Raw genomic sequence first — 24,455 nt, forward strand, 5'->3', positions numbered from 1 at the left:
TTATTGCATTTTACTGCAAAAACATTTACTGGTATGGCAAATGAGTCTACTATATTAGCATCAGTTTGAGTGAAAAGTTGAATGAAACAATCAACAGGAATTTCAGAATGTATTTAGTTTGTCCATCTTTTGCTTCAATGACAGCAGCACTCGAGCTGCTTGAACTCCACAAGTATGTGTAAAATCGGATGATCGTGTTCTCCAGCATGATTTGAGGATCTTGAGTTTAATAGCAAGAACATCTGACCGCACAAGCAAAGTCACCTGATCTTTATCACGAATTTGATTATTTGATTAGTGACCTAAAAATAGTGCAGAATCTAATTTCTTATTCATTTTACATAAGTTTCTTTGTTTACATTTATCCAAGTCCAAAATGCTAAACTTTTCTATCTACAAAATTAGGTTTAAACGAGATTCTGAATCCCATATTTTCAATGACAGATTTTAGACCTCCCATTGTTCTTCAAATAATACCATACAAGTGAAATACCATGTGACAGATGTTTGTGTGAATTAACACTGGGCCCCTTTTTTATTCCATCTGTCCATCTGTGCTTTTAAATGAATTCTTGTGATGATTCATATACTTGCATAGAAAATGCATACAAATCAGATTTTTTTTAAAAATCCAATCTTCAGGACTTAATGTCTGCACTGTCATTTTGCAAGTGAGGAAATCTGATCTGTTTGTTCAGACAGGGTCACCAATATCCAATGTCTCTGCTTTTAGTTGCTATAGTAATGATGTAAGTTTCTGCTCATATGCTCATCATATTTCACTGTGGCGCTGATCTCACAAGGTACTCGAGAGAATGTAAAAGACAGAGATTATTCTGTCTAAATCACTGATTTGTTCTTAAAATAAAAGCTAAATTATCCTTAAAAGCTACTGTAATTGAAAAAGAAAGAAAGAAAGAAAGGCTGTGTTCAAAATCTCCCACTATACCCTCATTCACTATTCCCTACATTACTCCATTAATATAGAAAGAGTGAATGAAAACGAGTGAGTGAATTCATTCAGCGCAATTGTCACATAGTATTATGGGTATTCTCTAGCTGTTGAGTGTACATCAGTTTTACACTCGTTATTACGGTGCATTATGGGATTGAATGAGTGAACTCGATGATGCCCACTATGGTTTCGGACACCACTACAAATGGCTGTCCCCTCAAATAGATCCCTATTTAAGGGTATAGGGGCCAATTTCGGACACAGCCCTTGTTTTAGGAGACTAATGCGGCGTCTACGATTAGTGACTAATGCGGGACTACAGGTGAAGTGAATTGCTCAGGTGAGATTAAAGAAGAAAACCTGGAGAGACCTCAGCTTCAGAGAGCTTTTCAAAGCTGCAGGAGCTTATGGATGCACTGACAATTACTGTCAAGACCCCTCATACAGTGTTTTTACAGCCAGACACAGACACCTGGTATTATGGTTGCCATGGCAATGACATTCAAACAGCTGAAGACAGTTATCTATCAACATAGTAGTTACACATATTGAAGTGCTGCACATTAATCAGGAATTCAGAAACTGACCGTTATTCTTTGGTACATTGAGTGCTGTCTTCCACGTGAGCAAAGGCATATTGAGTGATTGAGCTCTCTGTGTGGTTTCCAGGAGGAAATGAGTTGTCTGCTCTTTGAGACTGGCAACACGCCACCACATAAACCTCACATTCTGTTATACGACCTGAGGGTCAATCCATATAGAGCGCGAAGAATGAAAATAAGCTTTTAGACAGAGAACCACACACAACTGAACTGAATAAAGAGGGTCAGAACTTCAACCATAACAGACCAAAAAGAAAGTGTGATGACAAACTATATCTACTTCTTGACAACACCGTCTGCCTATCGTTTCAAGCAGGACTCACCAAGAAGTTCAGTCACAGATTTTCCATCATTCCTGCCAAATCATGTCAGTAAAGCAGGTATAAACAAAGAAGACCACAGAAGACTGGGTAAAGAGTGAGAGGCCCATTTAATCAAATTACCGTGGTAGTGATACAGCTTTGGACTAACTTTGGTTTCATTCATCGGGTAATATAGTTCTGAGTTCCTCTTTATTCAACCCCACAGCCATCTGCCTTATCAGAGCCAGCTTTGTTCATCTATCCTTTGGTCACATATTTGACTGGGATGAAGCAATGTCTAAATGTAATTACATTACTTTCCTTAATAACACTCCGGCTAAAAGGAATTTGATGCTACTATACTCACAGTTATTCTTGACTTGAGAAATGAGCCAACAAAAGATTTCACATTATTTTTAAACAGATTAACATGCCAATGAGTGGTAAATAAATCTTACCTTTGCATGTGAAACATTTTATATGGAAGTGCTTGGATTGCACCCGGAGAACCTCTCCCTTGCATGGCTCCCCACACTTATAGCACTGGATAACCAGTTTTCCTGGTGGATGGTGCGATTCCTGAGGATGGGCCACTGTTAAGGAACACAGAGACATAGGTTAGCAAAGGCCTCCCTTTTATATAAAGCAGACGATGCTGATAAAGAGGATAGTATTATGTCATATAATGAGTTTCAAACCCAAAACAATAACATCACAACCGACATTAGCAAGTATATAAACAACTGATGTATGGCTAACTAAAAGACAATAAAACCTAGTACAACTTACAACTTTACTAAAAAAATAACTAGTAATTTGATCATGACTGAAAACTGGCCAGTGATGGATTCACATAAACATTCAACAAATCTGTAAATGCTAATGCTAATCTTAGAATAAGTTGACAAAACTCCATCACAAACAGACCATTTTAACGCTTTACAATGAGGTCTCATTTGTTAACATTAGTTAATGCATTAACAATGATAAATACATTATAAATGTAAATATCACCAGGCCCAGATGGTGTCTCACCAGCCTGTCTAAAAACCTGTGCTGTCCAGCTGGCCTTCATCTTCTCACAGATCTTCAGCAGATCGCTGGAGTTGTGCAAAGTCCCTTCCTGCTTCAAACGCTCCACCATCAGCCCATCATGGACTAAATGACTACAGACCTGTCACTCTCACGTCTGAGGTCATGAAGTAATTTGAAAGATTGGTGTTAGCCTACCAGTTACATTACAGGACAATACAGGACCCATTATAGGAACTGCATTATAACCTGCAACATCTGGACAAACCAAGGACTTGGCTTGCGAGGATCCTGTTTGTGGACCTCGGCCTTCAAGAGCATCATCCCAGCACTCCTCCAGACTAAGTTAACCCAGCTCTCTGTTCCTAGCTCTATTTGTCAGTGGATCACCAGCTTTCTGACAGATAGGCAACTATTAGTGAGAATGGGGAAATTCTCATCCAACACCTGGGCACCACCATCTCTCAGGACCTGAAGTAGGGACAATCATATTTGCTCTTTGGCAAAAAAAGGGGCCTAGCAGGGGTTGTACTTCGCCAGCTGAAGAAGTTCAATCTGCCACAGGTGCTGCTGATGCAGTTCTACTCTGCAGTCATTAAGTCTGTCCTCTGCACTTCCATAACTGTCTGGTTTGGCTCAGCTACAAACTCAGACATCAAAAGACTACAGAGGACGGTTCGGACTGCTGAGAGGATTATTGGTGCTCCCCCTGCCCTACCCTCCAAGAACTGTATACATCCAGAGTGAGGAAAAGGGCTCAGAAGAGTCTGGATCCCTCTCATCCAAGTCACTTTCTTTTTGAACTGTTGCCGTCCGGCCGACGCTACAGAGCACTGAGCACTAGAACAGCCAGGCACAAGAAAAGTTTCTTCCCCCATTAATCTACCCTATGAACAATTAAATGTTCTCCCCCCCCCCCCACTGTGCAATGATAAATATGTGCAATGTCACTTATATTTATTTGACAATAACCTAACTCTTTTATTCCATTCCCTGTAAATTATATTATATTCTAGCACACCTGAAAAAAGTATAGCTAATTATAAGGGTGATCATTTACACACTCTGAACTCTCTAGGGCAGGATGAGACAGGGGAGCATCCAGGAGAAACAATTTCTCTTTCTCTTTAATCCCCGAAAGGTTGCAGATTTTTATTCACGTTGGGCCCGACCCCCTCATCTTTATCCAGGTCCCTAAGCAGGTCAGCCTGGTATGCCAAGAGTATAGTGAGCAGGCATGCACCTGCCTGACCCGCTGGTATATAAGCCTTGCCCACCAAAGATGATGTTGTTCTACAGGGCTTGGTGGGGGTCTTGAGGGACAATGCAGCCTCAGAGGAGAGATAGCATGCCAGCGTCTCTTCAACCCTGGGCATCGTCCCATAGCCATGATCCTTCATCCCCACGATCAGTTGCATAGTTTGAATAGTTGGAAATCGTGGGGCTATAGACGCGAGAGCAGAATGGCTTAATCCAGGACCTCCACACACCTCATGGACCAGGACTGAAATAGTTGCACACCTGCTTCAGACACAATCACAACGCAGCATGGAGTTCCCTCAAAAGGGAACCAATTACTGTAGTTATCAGTGCGAGAAGATTGACTGACATACAAGTGAAAAAAAAAAGCTATAAATGTTTAGAAAATAGGTACAGGGTAAGGTATAGTTCATCCAAAAATTAAAACTCTGTCATCATTTAATCACTTTCATGTCATTTCAAACTGGTATGACTTTCTTTCTTCTGCAGAACACAAAAGAAGATATTCTGAAAAATTTTGATAACCTCTAAGAGTATAATAATTAAATCATTATTAAAATGGCAACAGTTTAAACATTTTGTAATGTCTAACTACATTTCACAAAGCAAATGGCACTGTTATAAAAAACTGAAACCTTAATTGTTTTGATAATTGGCTGCACTGTTCCTACATATAAGCCCTGCTGCAATTTCCCTAGTTGACTTTCATTAAAAAGCAATAAACATGCATGTAGATGCACAAACTAATAAACATGAGGCTGAACCTCAACTAGGCAGCATTTCATAATGCTTGCAACTGGCCAGAAAGTGTTTCAACGGGCCAATGCCCGCATTTCGGGTGCTATCACACAGTGAGTGGGTGTGAGAGGAGTGTTAGTAGGTGTTTGGAGGTTTTTTTGGAGTGATCTGTAGGACAAGCTGGCTGCCACGCAGTGGTTATCACAGCCACACGGAGAGGTGCTCGCACTCTCTCGCACGAGTCATGTTGTTTACATTTCTGTACTGCTCATCACAAGTGTCATTTAGAGTCGGAACAGTTGCATAATGAAGGTCATGAGTCATTTGTGCTTCGCTGTTAACTAACTTTTGACATGTTAGCCTGCGGACACAACCGCCAAAAACCGCACTATTCCTTTAAAACAAACACCAAACAGACATTTGTCACGACACACACAGGAAAAGGTAAGATCCAAAAGCAGTTTATTAGGGAAATCCGTACTCACAATCCAGCCAGGCAAATGGTCAAAATCCAGTAAATCAATCCGACAAGACAAGAACAAGTAACAGGAACGGAAGTGTGGGGACATTAAACAAGGACTCCGTGACAAACACTGAAACTGACAGGGTATATATACACAAGTACTAACGAGGTGACGAGAGACAGCTGAAGGAAATGTACAATCAGTGACAGACAGGATTATGGGAAGTGTAGTGAAAATGCCTAGACACCGTGAAAACTGAGACCTCTAATGTTAAACCCAGGGAACCACCAGACACTGTGACATAACCTCCCCTCTACGGAGCGGCTACCAGACGCTCCAAGACCACAAGAAACAAACAAAACAAGAGTCCAGGCGGGAGGTGGAAAGGCGGAGGATCAGGGGGTGGGATGGGGGGCCAGGTCCATGGAGGGGAACAGGAACAAGGGGGAACGGCTTAAGCGGCGGCCAGGGCGAAGCAGACAATCCATCGGGCGGCCAGGGCGAAGCAGACAGTCCATCGGGCGGCCAGGGCGAAGCAGACAGTCCATCGGGCGGCCAGGGCGGTGAAGACCCCTCGGGCGGCCAGGGCGGTGAAGACCCCTCGGGCGGCCAGGGCGGTGAAGACCCCTCGGGCGGCCAGGGCGGTGAAGACCCCTCGGGCGGCCAGGGCGGTGAAGACCCCTCGGGCGGCCAGGGCGGTGAAGACCCCTCGGGCGGCCAGGGCGGTGAAGACCCCTCGGGCGGCCACGGCGGTGAAGACCCCTCGGGCGGCCACGGCGGTGAAGACCCCTCGGGCGGCCACGGCGGTGAAGACCCCTCGGGCGGCCACGGCGGTGAAGACCCCTCGGGCGGCCACGGCGGTGAAGACCCCTCGGGCGGCCACGGCGGTGAAGACCCCTCGGGCGGCCACGGCGGTGAAGACCCCTCGGGCGGCCACGGCGGTGAAGACCCCTCGGGCGGCCACGGCGGAGACGACCAGGGTGAAGACGACCACTCGGGCGGCCATGGCGGTGAAGACCAAGGCGGGACAGGGACAGACCCTGGCTCAGGAACTGGAACAGGAACTGCAACAGACACCACCGGCTCAGGAACTGCAACAGTCACCACCGGCTCAGGAACTGCAACAGACACCACCGGCTCAGGAACTGCAACAGACAGCGGCTCAGGAACTGCAACAGACACCACCGGCTCAGGAACTGCAACAGTCACCACCGGCTCAGGAACTGCAACAGACACCACCGGCTCAGGAACTGCAACAGACACCACCGGCTCAGGAACTGCAACAGACACCACCGGCTCAGGAACTGCAACAGACACCACCGGCTCAGGAACTGCAACAGACACCACCGGCTCAGGAACTGCAACAGACACCACCGGCTCAGGAACTGCAACAGACACCACCGGCTCAGGAACTGCAACAGACACCACCGGCTCAGGAACTGCAACAGACACCACCGGCTCAGGAACTGCAACAGACAGCGGCTCAGACACCGGCTCAGGAACCAGGGCGAGTAACTGGGACGGTCCCGGCAAGGCGAGCAGCTCGGGCGGGGCCGGCAGGGCGAGCAGCTCGGGCGGGGCCGGCAGGGCGAGCAGCTCGGGCGGGGCCGGCAGGGCGAGCAGCTCGGGCGGGGCCGGCAGGGCGAGCAGCTCGGGCGGGGCCGGCAGGGCGAGCAGCTCGGGCGGGGCCGGCAGGGCGAGCAGCTCGGGCGGGGCCGGCAGGGCGAGCAGCTTGGGCGGCGCGGCAAGGATGGCAGTTACCTCCGGGCTGGTCTCTGGGTTAGAACCCACCAGACGACCCGATGAAGAGGCTCCTCTCCTTCTCCTCCTCCGTCTCCGGACCACCGAAATCGGAACAGCAGACACTGGCTCCGACTCAGGAACAGCAGACACTGGCTCCGACTCAGGAACAGCAGACACTGGCTCCGACTCAGGAACAGCAGACACTGGCTCCGACTCAGGAACAGCAGACACTGGCTCCGACTCAGGAACAGCAGACACTGGCTCCGACTCAGGAACAGCAGACACTGGCTCCGACTCAGGAACAGCAGACACTGGCTCCGACTCAGGAACAGCAGACACTGACACTGGCTCCGACTCAGGAACAGCAGACACTGGCTCCGACTCAGGAACAGCAGACACTGGCTCCGACTCAGGAACAGCAGACACTGGCTCCGACTCAGGAACAGCAGACACTGGCTCCGACTCAGGAACAGCAGACACTGGCTCCGACTCAGGAACAGCAGACACTGGCTCCGACTCAGGAACAGCAGACACTGGCTCCGACTCAGGAACAGCAGACACTGGCTCCGACTCAGGGACTGGAACAGACACGGGCACCGGCTCAGGCTCGGCAGGCGTGACGTGAAGCTCAGGCTCTAGCTCAGCAGTCTCAGCGGAGGGAGATTCTGGCCTGGCGGTCTGGGAAATAGATAGCACTGAGACTTGTGAAAATCTCAGACTATAGGCTGCTCGGACTGATCTCAGTGGCTGATGGGCCAGCTTGGACACCAGTCCATTCCACCCTTGGATGGTTCCAATGGGAGTGATTGTGCTGGCTGATGGTGCGATCTGCGATGGGCCACGCTCCGCGGCCGACGGAGACATTGGCTCGGCGATGGACATCCTGTCCGGGAACACAGGTGCAGGGTCAGTCCTCCCATCAGGAGACGCAGGCATATCCCACTGACTACGATGACGAAGATAATCTGTGAACCCCCAAAAGTCCAGAATTTCCAGCCCCTTCAATTCCCACTGAGGCAAAGGGTCATCCAGACAGACATTGAATAAATCCTTCAATGCTGCCTCATTGTAGTCCATACCTCTAGAGAGTGTCCAAAAAGTCTGAGCCAGACAATCCACCGTCTGGCCCTGCTGGCGTAGGGCCATCAAATCTTGGACTCGTCCCCTCCTCTCCTTCTCCGTCTTGGGGGAAGAGATACGAAACCCCATAATGCTGGATCTTTAATGTGACGGAGTCCTTCTGTCACGACACACACAGGAAAAGGTAAGATCCAAAAGCAGTTTATTAGGGAAATCCGTACTCACAATCCAGCCAGGCAAATGGTCAAAATCCAGTAAATCAATCCGACAAGACAAGAACAAGTAACAGGAACGGAAGTGTGGGGACATTAAACAAGGACTCCGTGACAAACACTGAAACTGACAGGGTATATATACACAAGTACTAACGAGGTGACGAGAGACAGCTGAAGGAAATGTACAATCAGTGACAGACAGGATTATGGGAAGTGTAGTGAAAATGCCTAGACACCGTGAAAACTGAGACCTCTAATGTTAAACCCAGGGAACCACCAGACACTGTGACAACATTAAAACAATCAAGTACACTCTTTAGTTGTTTATAATCTTGATAATTACATGCCCTGAAGGAGAGCACACGTCCCACACACAGTCAGAAATGAGTGAGCTGTGTGCTAAAACTCACAATACTTCAATTGGTTTTCTTCAGAATCTCTGTGTTTATGTGCTGTTTCACGGCCTCACTGTAGCATATTTGTTCAAGGTCATCAGGCCAAGAAGTTGTCCACTCAAAGCTGCTGTTCTAAACCTGGCGGCAAGTTAATTTGAACGAAAAGATCTCTGAACCTTTCAGAGTGGTTTCTCATTAGCGTGACTATGAATATTTCCCCTCACTCACGCTATCCCTGCTCCTTCAGACATTTACTACTACTCTTAAAATCACAGGAGCCCATACTCTTTCCTCTCTCTCCAGAATGACACCTCTCCACTTTATATCACTCTTTCCCTATTGGAGAGTTAACGCATGCCTCTCTAATCTAATCGCTGGCCACTTGAAAGGCTTGAGCAAGATTAACAGGAAAGAATCTCCCTCCCACCGTAACTCGCCACTCTTTATCAGGCCATAAACGTACATAATATTGCCACACAAAAGTGTCTCCACAAGCTAAACCACTTTGGGGACTTTCTATGAGAAGTGTTGTATATTATATATAAAATTCATATCATATTTCTATTATGAATTTTTGTTATTATTCCCATGTACGTTTATATAGACATCATATGTACAACCAGTTGGTCAATAGAATTATTTAAATCTTGCAATGGTTTCCAGTTAATTTTGAATCAGACATAACAGAAAAATGAATGAGTGAGTCTAATTCAAATCGTTAAATCACAAGCGAACTTACGTTAAAAAGTAGCATTCCTAAGAGTAATTTGATCATGAATCTGACATCAAGGCATGTGGTTTCCGCAAAAAACACAACTGCACACTCTAAAGCCGCGGCCGCACTAGACTTTGGACACACAAAATATTCTACGGACGTGATGTGACGTCACTCTGCTGAGTCTTTTTAAAAACAAATGTAACATACAAACTGTAAAAATATATCCTATAATTTTATCACCCTCAAGCCATCCTAGGTGTATATATGACTTTCTTCTTTCAAACAAACACAATCCGAGTTATATTAAAAAAATATCCTGGCTCTTCCGAGCTTTATAATGTGAGTGAATAGTAACTGAGATTTTGAAGCTCAAAGAAGCACATCCATCCATCATAAAAGTAATCCATATACAGCTCCATGGAATTAATAAAGGCCTTCTGAAGCGAAGAGATGTGTTTTTGTAAGAAAAATATCCATATCTATAACTTTATAAACTATAATCACTGGCTTCCGGTGAAGCCCATATACATGTCTAGTTCTGGCAGAAGAGTGACCTTAAAAAATAATAAAATGTGATAATAAAAAACGCACACAAAACATTACTGACATTTGTGGTAATTTTAATCACAGTATGGAGCCCTGATATGTGGCATAAAGTAAAGAAATGGATGGCGTCCCTTATTATCTCTCTGCTGAAGTTGCCATGCATGACAAAAATGTCCCCTTTGTCTGGACGAGTTGGTGAGCAAGCAACTAATCAGTAACGACAAGATTCTGCCAGGGTTTTGTGCTCAAGAATGTTCCTACCGGCCCTCGAAACTGAAGCACAGGATTTTGTCTTAAACTAGCCCCCCCAACCCGAGACAGCTGTTGCTATAGTAACCAGCTCTACCAGGGCGGCAACAGTATAACACCGGGAGCTTATACGGTGGAACCCCAGAGTGAAGCCGCAATGTCAACAGACAACGCCAAGCCAACAATGTACTGTCTTGTTTCAATCATGCAGATGGACTAAACTAGGAGAGTTTCCTAACATATGCTGTAACTAATACAACAGCTCACACTGTAGCTATATTAAGCAGACACACAAAAGGCACATTTGGACTCTGCTACAGTATGTGTTCTCTGCTTTCAGCCAAAGGCAGAGTCTGCTACCACTACTGTCACGCTCCACGCAGATGTGAGGGAATGTAGGCAGGTGGTGAAGAACAGCACAGCTAAACACTGAGGCATCCTGAAACACACACACGAGGAGCCTCATTCATGAAACATGTGCAAGACTTATTAATATGTAAATTGTCAACAAAACCATCCTTGCATAAACTGTTACATGCAATATATAGTGTATATATATATATTTAAAAAAAAACAGTACACAGAAATGTGATTGGCTCGTTATTTTATGGATCAGATAAAAAATCTTATATTACCCTCATGGCACGCTATAAGTACACCTAGACATCACAGCATTGCAATGTACATTGTACAGTAAAAAAAGTGATATTCATTTTTAGATTTGTTAAAGATTACATTTACTGTTACTACATGATTAGTGTTTTTAAAAGATGAACTTGACCACAAATGTAATCTGAATGCACAAATAAATATCCAATATTTTTTTTTCTTTTTTAAAATATTTTTTAAATGTAATTTATTCCTGTGGTGACAGCGCTGAATTTTCAGCAACCATTATTCCAGTCTATAGTGTCACATGACCCTTCAGAAATCATTATAACTTAATTTTAGTGCTCAAGAAATATCTCTTATTATTATGTTTTATACAGTTCAACAGTGCTGATTAAAATATTTTTCAGGATTCTTTGATAAATAGAGAGTACTAAAGAACAGCTTTTATAACAATGTAAAAGTCGTTCCTGTCACTTTTGATCAAGTTAGCATGTCCTTGATGAATAAAAGTACTATTATTTCTGTCAGGAACACTATCGTAATATGATTGACAATTAGCATAGTTTGGATTGGCGGTATGGTTCCGTTCTGGGCGAGAACTCCCTGCGCATCCATGCAGCCTAGCGTGGGTAAGAGCAGGCAGAGCAGCAATAACCCCCCTTAGAGTAAAGAACCGGATCAGAACCAACATGAATGTATGCAAATATATTTAATTCAAGATTTTAAAGTACACCATAATTCGAGAATTGATTCTGATTCAAGGGGAATCAGAATGCCAAATCCTGACTGGGCGAGAGGAGGAGCTGGGGATGGAGGAGGGTAATTCGCTCCTGAGAAACGCGATGGCTGCTGTTAAATTAATACTGAAGGAGCTTATATATGTATACGGTGATAGGCGTCGCATTCCTATAGGTAGATGTGGATCAGCTGATTCGAGCTTGACTAACGTGACCTGCCAGAACGCTACGCTTGATTATTATTATTGTTAACCTTACTAAACCCAAACTTATGATAACAGTGGTGTCTATCCAATAAACAGCTTCAAATTATGTAATAATCAAAACAGTAAAACTAATATTATTAAAAACAGGCAGTACTGATTCTTAATTCTGATTGGTGTGTGATTGGATGAGCCACATTCAAAGTCCGTGTACAATAGCAGATATCTACATCAAAATAATATTATATTATTTAGTACAGTAAGTTATGACATGGCGGCAGATATTTCTACCACAGTATAACAAAATCTGACATGGTATATTCTGTCATACCATAGTACTGTGCAAAACCTAATGAAAACACTGAACCACAGTGATTTAATGTATCTGTCCATTAATGCACACAGATACATATGAACACATTTAGAAAGCTTATGATGGTGTTAAGTAGAGTTAAACACTGAATTATTCCAGGCTGTGTAACTGGATAGGGTTATTCAGTCCTGAGGCAAAAGGGTTTTTTGAGCTGAACTGGCGTTCTGACTCAGAATGAGTGTGTGTTTGTGTGTGAATCGTGTGAGTCAATGTTTTACTCCTCACCACTGCCTCCAGTAGCCATTTTCAAACCACACAGACTGATACATTCCTCCTACAAGTCAGACTATAAAGGTCTAAACCTCTTTTCATCTGAGAGACTGTTTCACCTCTACTTTTAGGACTTTTGAGTTTAACCTTAAGACAAACCCTGCACTAATCGCAGTATTAGCTCACCTCTCAACTCAATACGCTGACTCCTGATGACCTTCTGTGCTTTGGCCAAGTACAAACGACCGGTCAATCCGCATATGTCAGGGTTGGATACTAAAGCGAGCTTGTTTTAGACAGACGATTGCTATTGGCTACAGGTAATGCATTCAAGGTGAAATACTCATTCCTCACAATCATTTTGTATTAGATTGATATTATATTTGTATTGTGATGAGCATCTGGCTCCCCTCCAGTCATCGTCATGCCAGCCCTCACATTGCTGGCCCACGTCCAGCCTCACAAACAGGGTCTGTGGCCAAGAGGAGGGGCAAGAAAACGAAACAGTGTTGCCAGCACCTGATGAATATTGTCTCCAATGACTACTGCCATAAATTCATTTTACAATATATAGACATAGAACAGATTTCCTAATGCATGTGCACCCCATTCTCTAGGACCGAGAAATACATACTATAGTCAGTTTGTTTTTATGGAAGTGTTTAAAACAAAATTCACTTCTGTTCAAAAGTTTAGGTTGGTGAGATGGTTTCTTATGTGTCTCTTATGTTCAAAAAGGCTGCATTTATTTGATCAAAAATACAGTAAAAACAGTAATTTTGAGAAATATTATTTAATATTTTGATAATATGTTATTATTAAAGAACTGTTTTCTATTTTAATTTATTTCAAAGAGTAATTGATTTCTGTGAATTTTCAGCATCATTACTCCAGTCTTCAGTGTCACATGATCCTTCAGAAATCATTCTTTTATGCTGATTAGGTGCTCGAGAAACTTCACAGTTGAAAACAAAACTTCATATCTTTGTGGAAATCATGATATATATATATATATTTAAGAATACTTTAATGAATAGAAAGTTCAAAAGAACAACATTTATTTGAAATAGAAATATTTTGTAACATTAGAAATGTCTTTACTGTCACTTTTGGTCAATTTAATACGTTCTTGCTAAACAAACGTTTTTTTTTTTTTTAAGTCTTACTGACCCCAAACTTTTAAAAGGTAGTGTATGCCTTAGAAAGTGTCACTGCACAATGATTGAAATTAGTACATTTTGCCAGGTATCATGTATTGCTCTAGTGCAATATTATCAGTATTATTCATCATATTTTAGCTGTGGAAACCTTTGCTGAATCTGATGAAGATCGATATATATATCCTAATATATAATCTCATAGTTTCAGTCAGCAATGTGTCATATACTGGGCCTTTGGGTTATGTGCATGGGAATCAATCCCCTTAGACTGAATTAAATTATTTTACCTGAAATTAAATAAGCAAAACAAAGACTGCAGCAGACTTATATATTTATATGTGTGATTCAACAACAGTGGTGGGCATTTTTATTGCTTATTTAATTAAATTAAAAAGCAAATAACATGCTAACTAGGGGGTCTCAGCCCCTCAAGCCACTCTACCACAACATGGACCAGGTAAAGAATGAACTGATATGTTAAATCAATGCTAACCGTCAAAACAGATAGACAGTATATATCTAATGGATATAAACCTTATTCAAAATTTTGACAGGTTAAGATATTATTATTATTAAGGATTAAAGTTATAAATTCTCGGTGGCATGCTCTCCTAAAGCTAACTTAGCATGCAAGCAAAGGACACATAACTTTATGCAAATGTGATATGCATATCTGTACAGACAGAGATCAGTGACTGATGTAATGTACATATATAATAGCCAAGGGATAATTTCAGGCTATTTCCAAAGAACATAAAATTCATCCAACCAAATGTTGGGACACACCGACACAAAAATAATTGACTGACATTAAATGCCTTTTTTGCCATTGAATGCAGTGTAACTGAAAATAAAGTGATTTTTTGCACACTATTGAGTATTTCCTTTAATAATGGTTATAAATGATAAAAATGACCACCGTGAAGTACCAGTGGACAAGTACCAGTTAAAATGAATACAAACTTGATTGAAATCTAATGAAATCTAATTTGCATGAAGGGGTAGATCACATTTACATCCAAATGGTATTTACACACAACGGCACCCAAACTGTAGCTTCTTCAAAGCCTATATTACCAAAGTTTATGTCGATAAATACGTTTATAGCATTTAAGATCAATGTGCTCTGTGGGCAAAAAAATTGGCTAAAAGACTGAAATTATTTTTGGAGCTTCGCTTCTGCTATGTAGCAGATATTATAATAACATGTTGCTTATGCATACAGTGAATACTAGCTATAGCCCTTTAATATGGGTAGTGAGATAAATATGTGCAGTCAGAAACAGTCGGCAATGTCTTTTGTCTGTCTTTGGCAAACTATCATTATCCTAAAATATCTTGTCCTAAAATACAGGTCTACAAAAACGGCATATCCATTCCTCTGGTACAGAGTAACTATGTAATGTACCATAGCACATTTTTTTAGACCAACGGGCCCATTTACAATCATGTGAAGCTCTCCTTGACCATTTATGGAAAGGTTATCAGAGTTATGTGCCTTTGACGTGAGTCCAACTGAGCATTCTCATATAACCGCTGATAGTACAGAGACTGAGGGTATGCAAGCAAATGTTGAGAGGAGTTTGGTTGTATACAGTATGTGTGTGAATGTGATTTCATTGCAAGTCAGGCCCAGATACTTCTCAGCTGCATGCATGGAGGAAATGGATCATTTGTATTTTTGGGACAGTGGAGACAGAGATTGGCCACAACTTTAATGAAAGTTGAAAATAGAATACACTCAAAATTGTAGGTCTTCTTCAGTTTTTCTGATAAATAAAGTCTGCAGTGGTTAAATTACAAAAGAAACATACAACTGTGTAGTTTAATATTTTATTAATTATTATAATGAATTCATATAATAATTCTTATAATACATTTAAAATCATGTAAATAACATTAATATATTATTGAAATTATTAAACAATATTTTCAAATGATATTGCGGGATAATATTAAATAATATTTAGGTCTGGTCTCAATGTGAATGCAATGAGAACATGAATCTGTAGACACATCTATTATGTATTATAGTATGTATTATTGTTTTTAATGGTTTAATAATTACTATTACAGTACAATAATTAGCTTAAATTCAAAAATATGTATATATTATATTTTAAATAATATTAATGTGTTATTTAAAATATGTTCTACTATGTCTATTATAGTTTTGTTTGTGAGCTTGTGGCACAGAATAAATGTTTAAAAGACTCTACACATGCATGTATGAATGCACCAACGTACACTTGTTTGTGTGTGAATACAGGTGTGTGAAGTGGGATTGCAGTGTGTTGTGCTGTGATTCACACGGGGTACGGCCTCAGCAACAAACCAGTCATCGCTCGGTTGCCATGGCTACAGCGATAGGCTAAATGCATTATTGAGTTCATTCTCTCTCAGTCTCTCTCTGTTCTCATCTCTCTTTCCCTCGCTCCCCCTCCCTCATCCTGCGCAGACCGCTATTAGCTTTTACTAAACCATGGTCTACTTTTCAAAACACACGCACACCTCTGGCACGGAACACCCTTTACCTCTGTCTCCGAGCCGTGACAAGGGCTTTCTTCGGGAAACAACCCCATTTCCTGAGAAATCCCAAACAGGAACGCACTGTGCACTGCCTGCATTCTGTAAATAATTCAATAGCCTGCTAAATTCCTACATAGTATTACACAACATCGCTGGGGGAAACTGTGCCATCTGAAGTCACTTTTGTTGGATAACAGTCTGTTTTCTGTCCTGTATTGGGTGTTTTCACTGTATTGTTTAAATCAGGCAGTTTGGTCCTGAGCGAACATGTTAATGAAGCATTTAAGATTCACCAGATGTTCCTGCTATAATGCGGCTTCCCTCATCAGATAACTTCTGAAGTTACTGCCACCCACTTTGTATTCGCAAAAAATTCTGCACAAACCAGTCAGACAGTTATGCATATTCACACACATTTACCATCATGCATTCTAATGCACTTGCGTCAATGAATAGTTAGTATTCATTGTATATTTTTTATGCTAGAATATGTGCCAGATCATACAAATGGTGATACCTAAACACACAAATGTCTATTAAATGGTCTTCTGAATAATAAAAAACACACATTACGTTTGTACAGCACAATGTGCAGCCCGCATGCTGAGCAGCGAATTAGAGGTAAAGTAATTGCCATCAATACCAACCCAAGACACACACACACACACACACACACACACACACACACACACACACACACACACACACACACACACACACACACACACACACACACACACACACACACACACACACACACACACACACTACAATCTATGATTACATGTGTTAAATGAACTGCAAGCTTTAGAACAACAAACAAATACAAAAACAAAAGCGTTATAATTTTTTACACCAGTTTGTGGTCGACCGAGTTTTTTTCAACGCCCAATATACAGATATCTGGAGAGCAGGGTGGCTAATATGCAAAGGAAATACTGGTTTAATTAATAAATAAATTGTACACAATATATACACGAAATTAACTAAAAAGTGCACTATTTATTGTTTTACAAGTAATTTACACAATGTATACTCAAAATTAATAAAAAATATTGAAAACGAAATAAAATGCTTTCAGTTACACTTAGTTTACATATAGGAAATGTGCATTACTGTATTATTTACAAAATATATACTCAACATTAACTTAAATAACATGCAGTATTTAGTTTTACACATTTTCGTAAAACAACAACAACAACAACAACAAAAATAAACAGAAAAGGCTCACTATCCATTTTTTTATACACTTAATTTACACATTTATTATATATATATATATAAATAAAAATAAAATAAAAACGCACAATGTCCATTGACAATATTGTCAGTAGATTTCCAAACTAATATTAGGCGGAATATTATTTCTGTTGCAAAATCAACCAAGCACAGTTACCGATAATCTCAAGACAGCCAAAGGGCGACCAATTAAACAACCCTTCCGATACTAGCTTATCACCAATACCACTATGATCCCTTCTTTTTCATACACCGCAATCCTTCTAAAACACCAAACTGCCCTCCCTAGTCCCTACATCCAACATGCACACAAATCTCCCACACGCTGGCCTGGTTTTCTCCCTCTGCATGAGCTCTCTCTCTCCTGGTCCCCACCCAGTGCTGTGCAAAGCCATGCTACCTTTCTCCTTCACCATGACCATTGGCTCCTCAGTGTCTGCTGGAGCTCTGACGAGGAGGATCTTCCTCGGCTTCTCCTGCTTTATTCCCCCACTGAATCCAAAACGTGAGGAGGAGACGACGGAAGAAAGAGCGAGAGAGAGAAAGAGAGAGAGAGAGATAGCAAGGCAACGGCAAGATGACAGCAGAGGAACGGACAGAAAGGAGCTTGCACTCTCAAACTAAGCAGCCGCTCAGCAACTGCTGGCTTGGTCTTCGTTTCTCAAGCCCCCCCCCCCCCCCCCCCCCCCCTCCCCTCATACACACGCATACCGTGTGTATGTGTGTGTGTGTTTGTGGACTCTGCCCTGGCTCTTCTGAAATAACCAGGTTGCAGCTGCCGTGTGTGACAAATGCAGATTCCACAGCCGTAATCCCTCCCAGTCTGAGACACCACCTTAAATTCCTCAAACAGAGATGGAGGGGATAGACGACGGGCACATGTGATTCGTATATACTGCACATATCTATCCCTTCCTGTTCTCGCTCTCTCTCACACACACACATACTGTCTCCCTCCCATTGTTCATCACATGCTCTGATGAGCTGTGTTTACTTCAGTGAAGTGCTGACTGCTGCTTTTACCCCTCAAACCTGGTTGTTGTGAATGAATTAGCAGGAAAATAACGCCTGTTCATTGACCCATGTATCTATCAGATAATACAGTAACACTTTTGAACTGAAGGGTGACATGGTACGAGAAACAAAACAAAGTTGCTGGTCTTTGAGGGATCAGTCTCTCTTCGGGCTATCCGCACGTCATGCCGGTAGATTATAGGATTACTAGGCCGACAATTGAATCGGGGAGTTTATTGAGAGGCGTAATTAATATTCACACTGGTGCAGTGGCGTCACTAAGGGGCAACATGTACTGTACTGAGAGAATTGGGCTGCTCTGACAAATTACCCAGAAGCCTTGGTGCTCACAGAAAAGTTGTTTACGTATACATTTATTTAGCTCCCTATGTTGTATGCGACTGAGACGTAACACTACCGTTCAAACGTTTTGGGCTCAGCAATATGTTTTATTGTTTTTGAAAGAAGTCTGTAATGCTGCATTTATTTGATCAAAAATGCAGAAATAATTCTAATAAGCTGATTTGGTGATCAAGAAAAAATTCTTATTATTATCAAAGGTGAAAATGGTTGTTCTGCTTAATATTTTGGTGGACACTAAAAACTGAATTAATTTGAAATAGAAATCTTGTGTAACATTGTAAAGGTATTTGTCTCATTTGTGTCCTTGCTGAATGAAATATTATTATACTTTTTTTTTAAGTTACTTAACCCAAACTTTTGAACGGTAGTGTGTTTTATCTTTGGATTTAAATGCATGGGTGTTTCTAACTACAAAACTACAAGCACTCTTAAGATCGTGAGGTCGATTTATATATATATTATATTTAAAGTATTTATTTTTTAAATATATATTTTATTATTTTACTCTTGTCCCAAAACCCAGTTTTTCTAAAAAATGTATTTAAATATATATATTTTTTACGCTATAATAATCTAACCAAACTGTGAAATAACTGTGTAAAGTATGACTGTCCCTCAGTTCATTTCCAAACAAAACTGTAATTTAGTCAAATTATACAAAATAAAAAGTTAAAACAATATTTAAATGTATGTATTTAGGACATATGCTAGCTACAAAATTAGCCTCATCAAGACAAAAGACTGGCATATTTTCCAAAACTGTAATTTCCTCCAGAGAAGGTTATCAAACACAATACATAATCTGAGATATGATAATTCAGAAATTGCACCTGTTGGTGAAAAATAATAATCTGACATTGTTAGCAGACCAATTAGTCCACAGAGCCAAATTTGTCGATATCTTAAGAAACACCCATATATGGGTTGCTATGGTTAAAGGAGATTAGCTGAATTTTAAATGAGGGGAGGATGTGTGTCTGCTGGGTGTCAGCATGGGGACGGCCCAAACAGCAGGTGTTGAATAAATAGAGGAACTTGAATTCTATATCATTAGAAAGAAGAAAACAGCTGAATCTTTTGTCACCAAGTGAGAGAAAAGAGAAGAAACAGAGCCAAAGCAACAAGGATACATAGAGCACTGCCATTATTATCCATTTATATGTGCAATGGAATGGGATTTTATACTTTCAAAGCTAGCTTGCTACTGCTAGCCTCTACAAAATTGCCTACCCTATTATAGACATTAAATAAAAGCGAATAACAGTGTATAAACTACTACGGTGTTATTGGGGGGAGTGGGGGCGGGGGGGAGGGGGGGGGGGGGGTAGCGTGTTTCTATGTGGTTCCTAACCTCTTCTGTATGGTTACAAGAGTGTTTCGATGATTTTTCCCACCAGTTTAAGGTGAACAACAAATTGCAATTGGATTTATGTAATGTAGCTGGAGCACAGTAATGCTATGGAAAAGCAGCAAATGTCAGTGGAATAACGGTATGATACTTTTGGTTTTGGCAAAAGGGTATATGATTTCCCCTTCCTGGGGGGCTACACAGGGGGGATCCAGTCTTTCTCTTGCCTCGGCTGTGAATGATTGATTGGTTGAGTGAAGCCACAATTACTATGCACTGGTTTCTTTCCATGAGCCGGCACTCTCTGAGAACAACCGCCAAACATTAACAGTCAGGCTTACACATCCATTTGAATCTCTGCAGATGAGGAACCCCTCTCCAATCTCTCAGATCAATTCAAAACTATTCCAAATATACAGCACAGCACACATTTCCTTCCAAAAAGCCACACAACAACCCAGTATCACCACATACTGTATGTCAGCATCATCTAGAAATCACTGCATTATGCAAGCATACAATGAACATCCTGACAATAACTCATTTATATAGCCAATATTCTAGAAAATAAGTGTTGCAAAAACATCTGCAGAATGTTGTTGTAACATTTTAGAGCCATATTGCAGATTAAATTACATATTCAAGATGAAAATGCACATGATATGTGTTTGCTAAGACACAAGTGACATCCAAAGACAGTAATTTGTAATTTGTTTGCTACTCTGGGATGCAATGGCAAACCCACTGAAATCTACATTATGACTCATTTACAATACCAGCAGGGCATTTTACGGGGTGTAAGGATGAGTTATTGTATAAAAAGAGACCACAGCAGACTAATGGAAAGATTTGTCAGGAATGTGTCCAGCGTTTCAGACATAATCCTGCCAGCGGGATAGTGCTGTGATCCAGCTCAGACTTTAGATTAGCCTCACATCCCACTGCCTTATAAACACAAATACCAGCATTTCTGTTGATCTCTTCAATTATATTGCTTACAAATATGCAAACTTTTTTGGCTATATGCTATCCGAAATTCTGCACCTCTACAGATCTCACTTGTGGACTTGGAACTTCTGCTCGGCTACAATCTAACATTTTCCTTGACAGAAATATTCCTTTGGAAGCTATAAAGGCTTTTTTTGGCCATTAAAGTTCAACAAAAATATCTTAAATAATTTCACTGCAAAAAAAAAGAAAGAATTTATATATATATATATATATATATATATATATATATATATCTTGTTATTTAAACATATATAAAACAAAATAATTTTTCTACAAATAAAATGATGTACATCCTAAAATTAAGTTGTACTAAATACAGAATAAATAAAATAAAATAAATCTAACCAATATAGTATTTTTTGTTTATGCTTGAAAAATAGTGAGGTTCAATTTCAACCAAGACCAAAGTTAAGATTATCTTTCAAATTATCTTAACATTTTCACGACAAATAAAATTACATGAACAAAATTACATGTACATACTAAAATGAATTTAATCATAAATATATTCATTTGAAATTAATTACATTTTGTACTAAATACAAGATAAAATAAAATCTTAATAAAATAAAAATAAAATAAAAAGACAGTTGCAAATTGAAATACGTTCTGTGATAGCAAATGAGTCTAGCATAAATCCAGCATCTCTACTCTCTATCCTCCCTTACCGGGTCCCATGTCAAGAGGTGCCATTTTCTCCAGGATGACATACTCGTTAGGGTTAAGAAAGGGCAGCTGCTCCATCATGGACTGTTTGGGAATGAGGTAGAGCACCTCGGCCACATTCCCATCTTCAATAATGGACATTCTCCGAACTGAGTTCTTGCGCTTCACCCGGTCCAGGACCACAGAGTCGTCGCTGCGGCTCGTGCCGCACAGTTTGCCAAAGCTGTTAAGATTGGGTAAGTTGGGCATGGCGGTACCCTCAGCTCACTACGACGAGCTACAGAATGAAGTGAGAGGAGATAACATAAAAAATCGGCTGGTCACACAATAGTGTGTTGTGTTGAACAACTGAACCCCAGGTACAAGATTAAACGACCAGATCGCAAGGGTTTATTTGTGTTGTTGGTGAAGCAGCACTGAGCCCCTGCTGTGAGCTCCTTCCTGGTTTACTTAAGAAGATTACGGCCGATGTATTTTTAGTGTTTATCTTCACTAGAAAAGGAAAAAGAACACCTGCATCAGACAGTCCGAGTCATGATATTATCACCAGATAACCTGCAGATGAAAGTTACAATATCAAAAACAAACGCATCACAGCCTAATCCTCTGTGATTGGATGCATCTTCTAAAAGATTGTAAAGTTTTACATTGACTGGCATTGCAGCCGTATATTGCAGTTTAAATCGTATCTAAATCAAATCAGGTGACTGGCTTTCACTGAGTCTTTTACGTAATACAAGGCAAGGCATCAACGTCCTTATGCTGGAAATACTAGGAAATAAAACACAATAATGCATCGGCTTGATTAAACTGACATTTCTTATTAAAATAAAGATCCTCTTTAACCAAACATGCCTTCATCCGAGCTCAAAAACCCACGCCGAACAAGCGTCTGTCCGCATTTAAACTGGCATGTCACCAAAGCTGCTGAAGGGGACCTTGTCTGTGGTACTTTTAGAATCATAAACCCTGTTGCCGTGTCTGATGCGCAGACGCTTACTCACGTCTATGTTTATGTGTGCGCCAATTATTTTGCAAGACCATAAGGTTATATCAAAATGCCAATTGTCATTGAGGTTGTTACAATGGTCATTTATTTAAATGATCGCATCACCAGAAAGTTTGCGATAGGCTAGTTGTTTGTTCCAAACATTGAAATCAAAGTTTATGATTCCTAACTCTCTCTCTCTAACACACACACACACACACACACACACACACACACACACACACACACACACACACACACACACACACACACACACACACACACACACACACACACACACACACACACACACACACACACACACACACACACACACACACACACACACACACACACAACACAACAAAGAAACGCATACAACACACATTTACACACACTTTAGTTCATGGCAGCACTGAACTGAGAACAGGATGTGAATTACAGGGGCGTTTGGGGAGTCTGACCCCAAATTTGTGGCTTTTAGTCCATGTTTGTTAGCTTTGAGGTCGTTTATATGATTGTTGTATACTCCTAAATATTGACAGACACAGATACATTTTAGAATATATAAACATTTAAAATTTGTCTCTCTTCTCTATGGAAGCAGGGCAAAAATATTGATGGCCCATATTGCACTACACAGATTTTTGTCCAATCAAATGTTCTCAAGGATAAGCATGTCATACTAGCGAGTTAAAATGAAATGTACCATTCATACATGCACACTAATATCAACATATCAATTAAACAGTGGTGTGCTGCCATTCAGCCAGTCATTCACACTAAGTCAGTCATATTCACAAAAAGCTACTCAAATTCATTTAAAATGTTCGCGTTCGCTAGTCAAATTTGTGTGTTTCCCCAAAAACGTTGTATTCTCATGAAAAACGTTTGCACTCCCCCAAGAAACATTGCATTCTCTTGAAAAAGTATTCCTGGGAAACGTGTGCTAAATTGTATAAGCATTCAAATATATTCTCCTTCCACCTCATAATGTTTCTATTAGCGGTTTTGTGTTTGCAAATCATCATAGGGTAAAGCACTGGAAGAACATTTTTCCATCAGATTTTTTCTTGTTAATAAATATGACCTTGTTAAAGTATCTTGGTAAACTAGATCTGCTACACACACTGCTGTTGCAGAGCAAGTATGGATTTGCTACTGCCAACAGATACACAGACACATTGCTGTTAGCATGTAAGATGCTGCTGCATGAATAGGCCTACATAAATTCAGATCTAGACAGGTGGAGCTGGGGGAGGTAGAGGGCTTCAGAGGAAGTCTGATCTACAGCAAACACTGAACCAGACTATTTAAATATTGAGCAAGCAGAATCAGCTTTTGCCGTATAGTGATGTGATTGCTAGCAGATTGCATGTAAAGGACCTGGACCAATATTTCATGACTAAATATATAATTTGCACACTAGGATGTCACAGCAGTTACATAAATCATCACTGTGGATTAAAAATAACATTACTACACAGACTGCTAATGGAAGACATAGAGCGAACATGACCAGATATGCTGCGTGTCACAACGTTGTTGGCTCTCATGTGATACTATCATTCATTCCAATTTCTGTGACAGCTCATTTTTCACTTAAAGCTTTTTATCTAAATCTCCTCACCGGGGCATTGTGCATTAAGATAATAACTGTGGAATTACAGATGCAGCTCGCCAGTGCCTTGTGTGATCCA

General features: G+C 40.9%; 1 protein-coding gene across 2 annotated transcripts in view; it reads right to left on the minus strand.

Moving 5' to 3' along the window:
• The window catches only part of ablim1b (actin binding LIM protein 1b), a 65,567-nt gene extending 43,523 nt beyond the window's left edge, over positions 1–22,044 (minus strand). For both annotated transcript variants that reach the window (XR_013795788.1, XM_079596218.1), the window contains exons 1-2: positions 21,770–22,044; positions 2,318–2,452 (exon numbers count right to left, since the gene is read on the minus strand). Coding sequence is in view for 1 of the 2 variants with exons in the window: in XM_079596218.1 (XP_079452344.1) it covers positions 2,318–2,452; positions 21,770–22,016 (382 nt within the window). In the remaining variant the exon portion in view is untranslated. The remainder of the gene's footprint in view (positions 1–2,317; positions 2,453–21,769) is intronic.
• Between the last annotated feature and the right edge of the window lie 2,411 nt (positions 22,045–24,455).

The sequence above is a fragment of the Phoxinus phoxinus genome (genome assembly GCF_949152265.1).
Source record: "Phoxinus phoxinus genome assembly, chromosome: 21".
NCBI classification, from domain to species: Eukaryota; Metazoa; Chordata; class Actinopteri; order Cypriniformes; family Leuciscidae; genus Phoxinus; species Phoxinus phoxinus.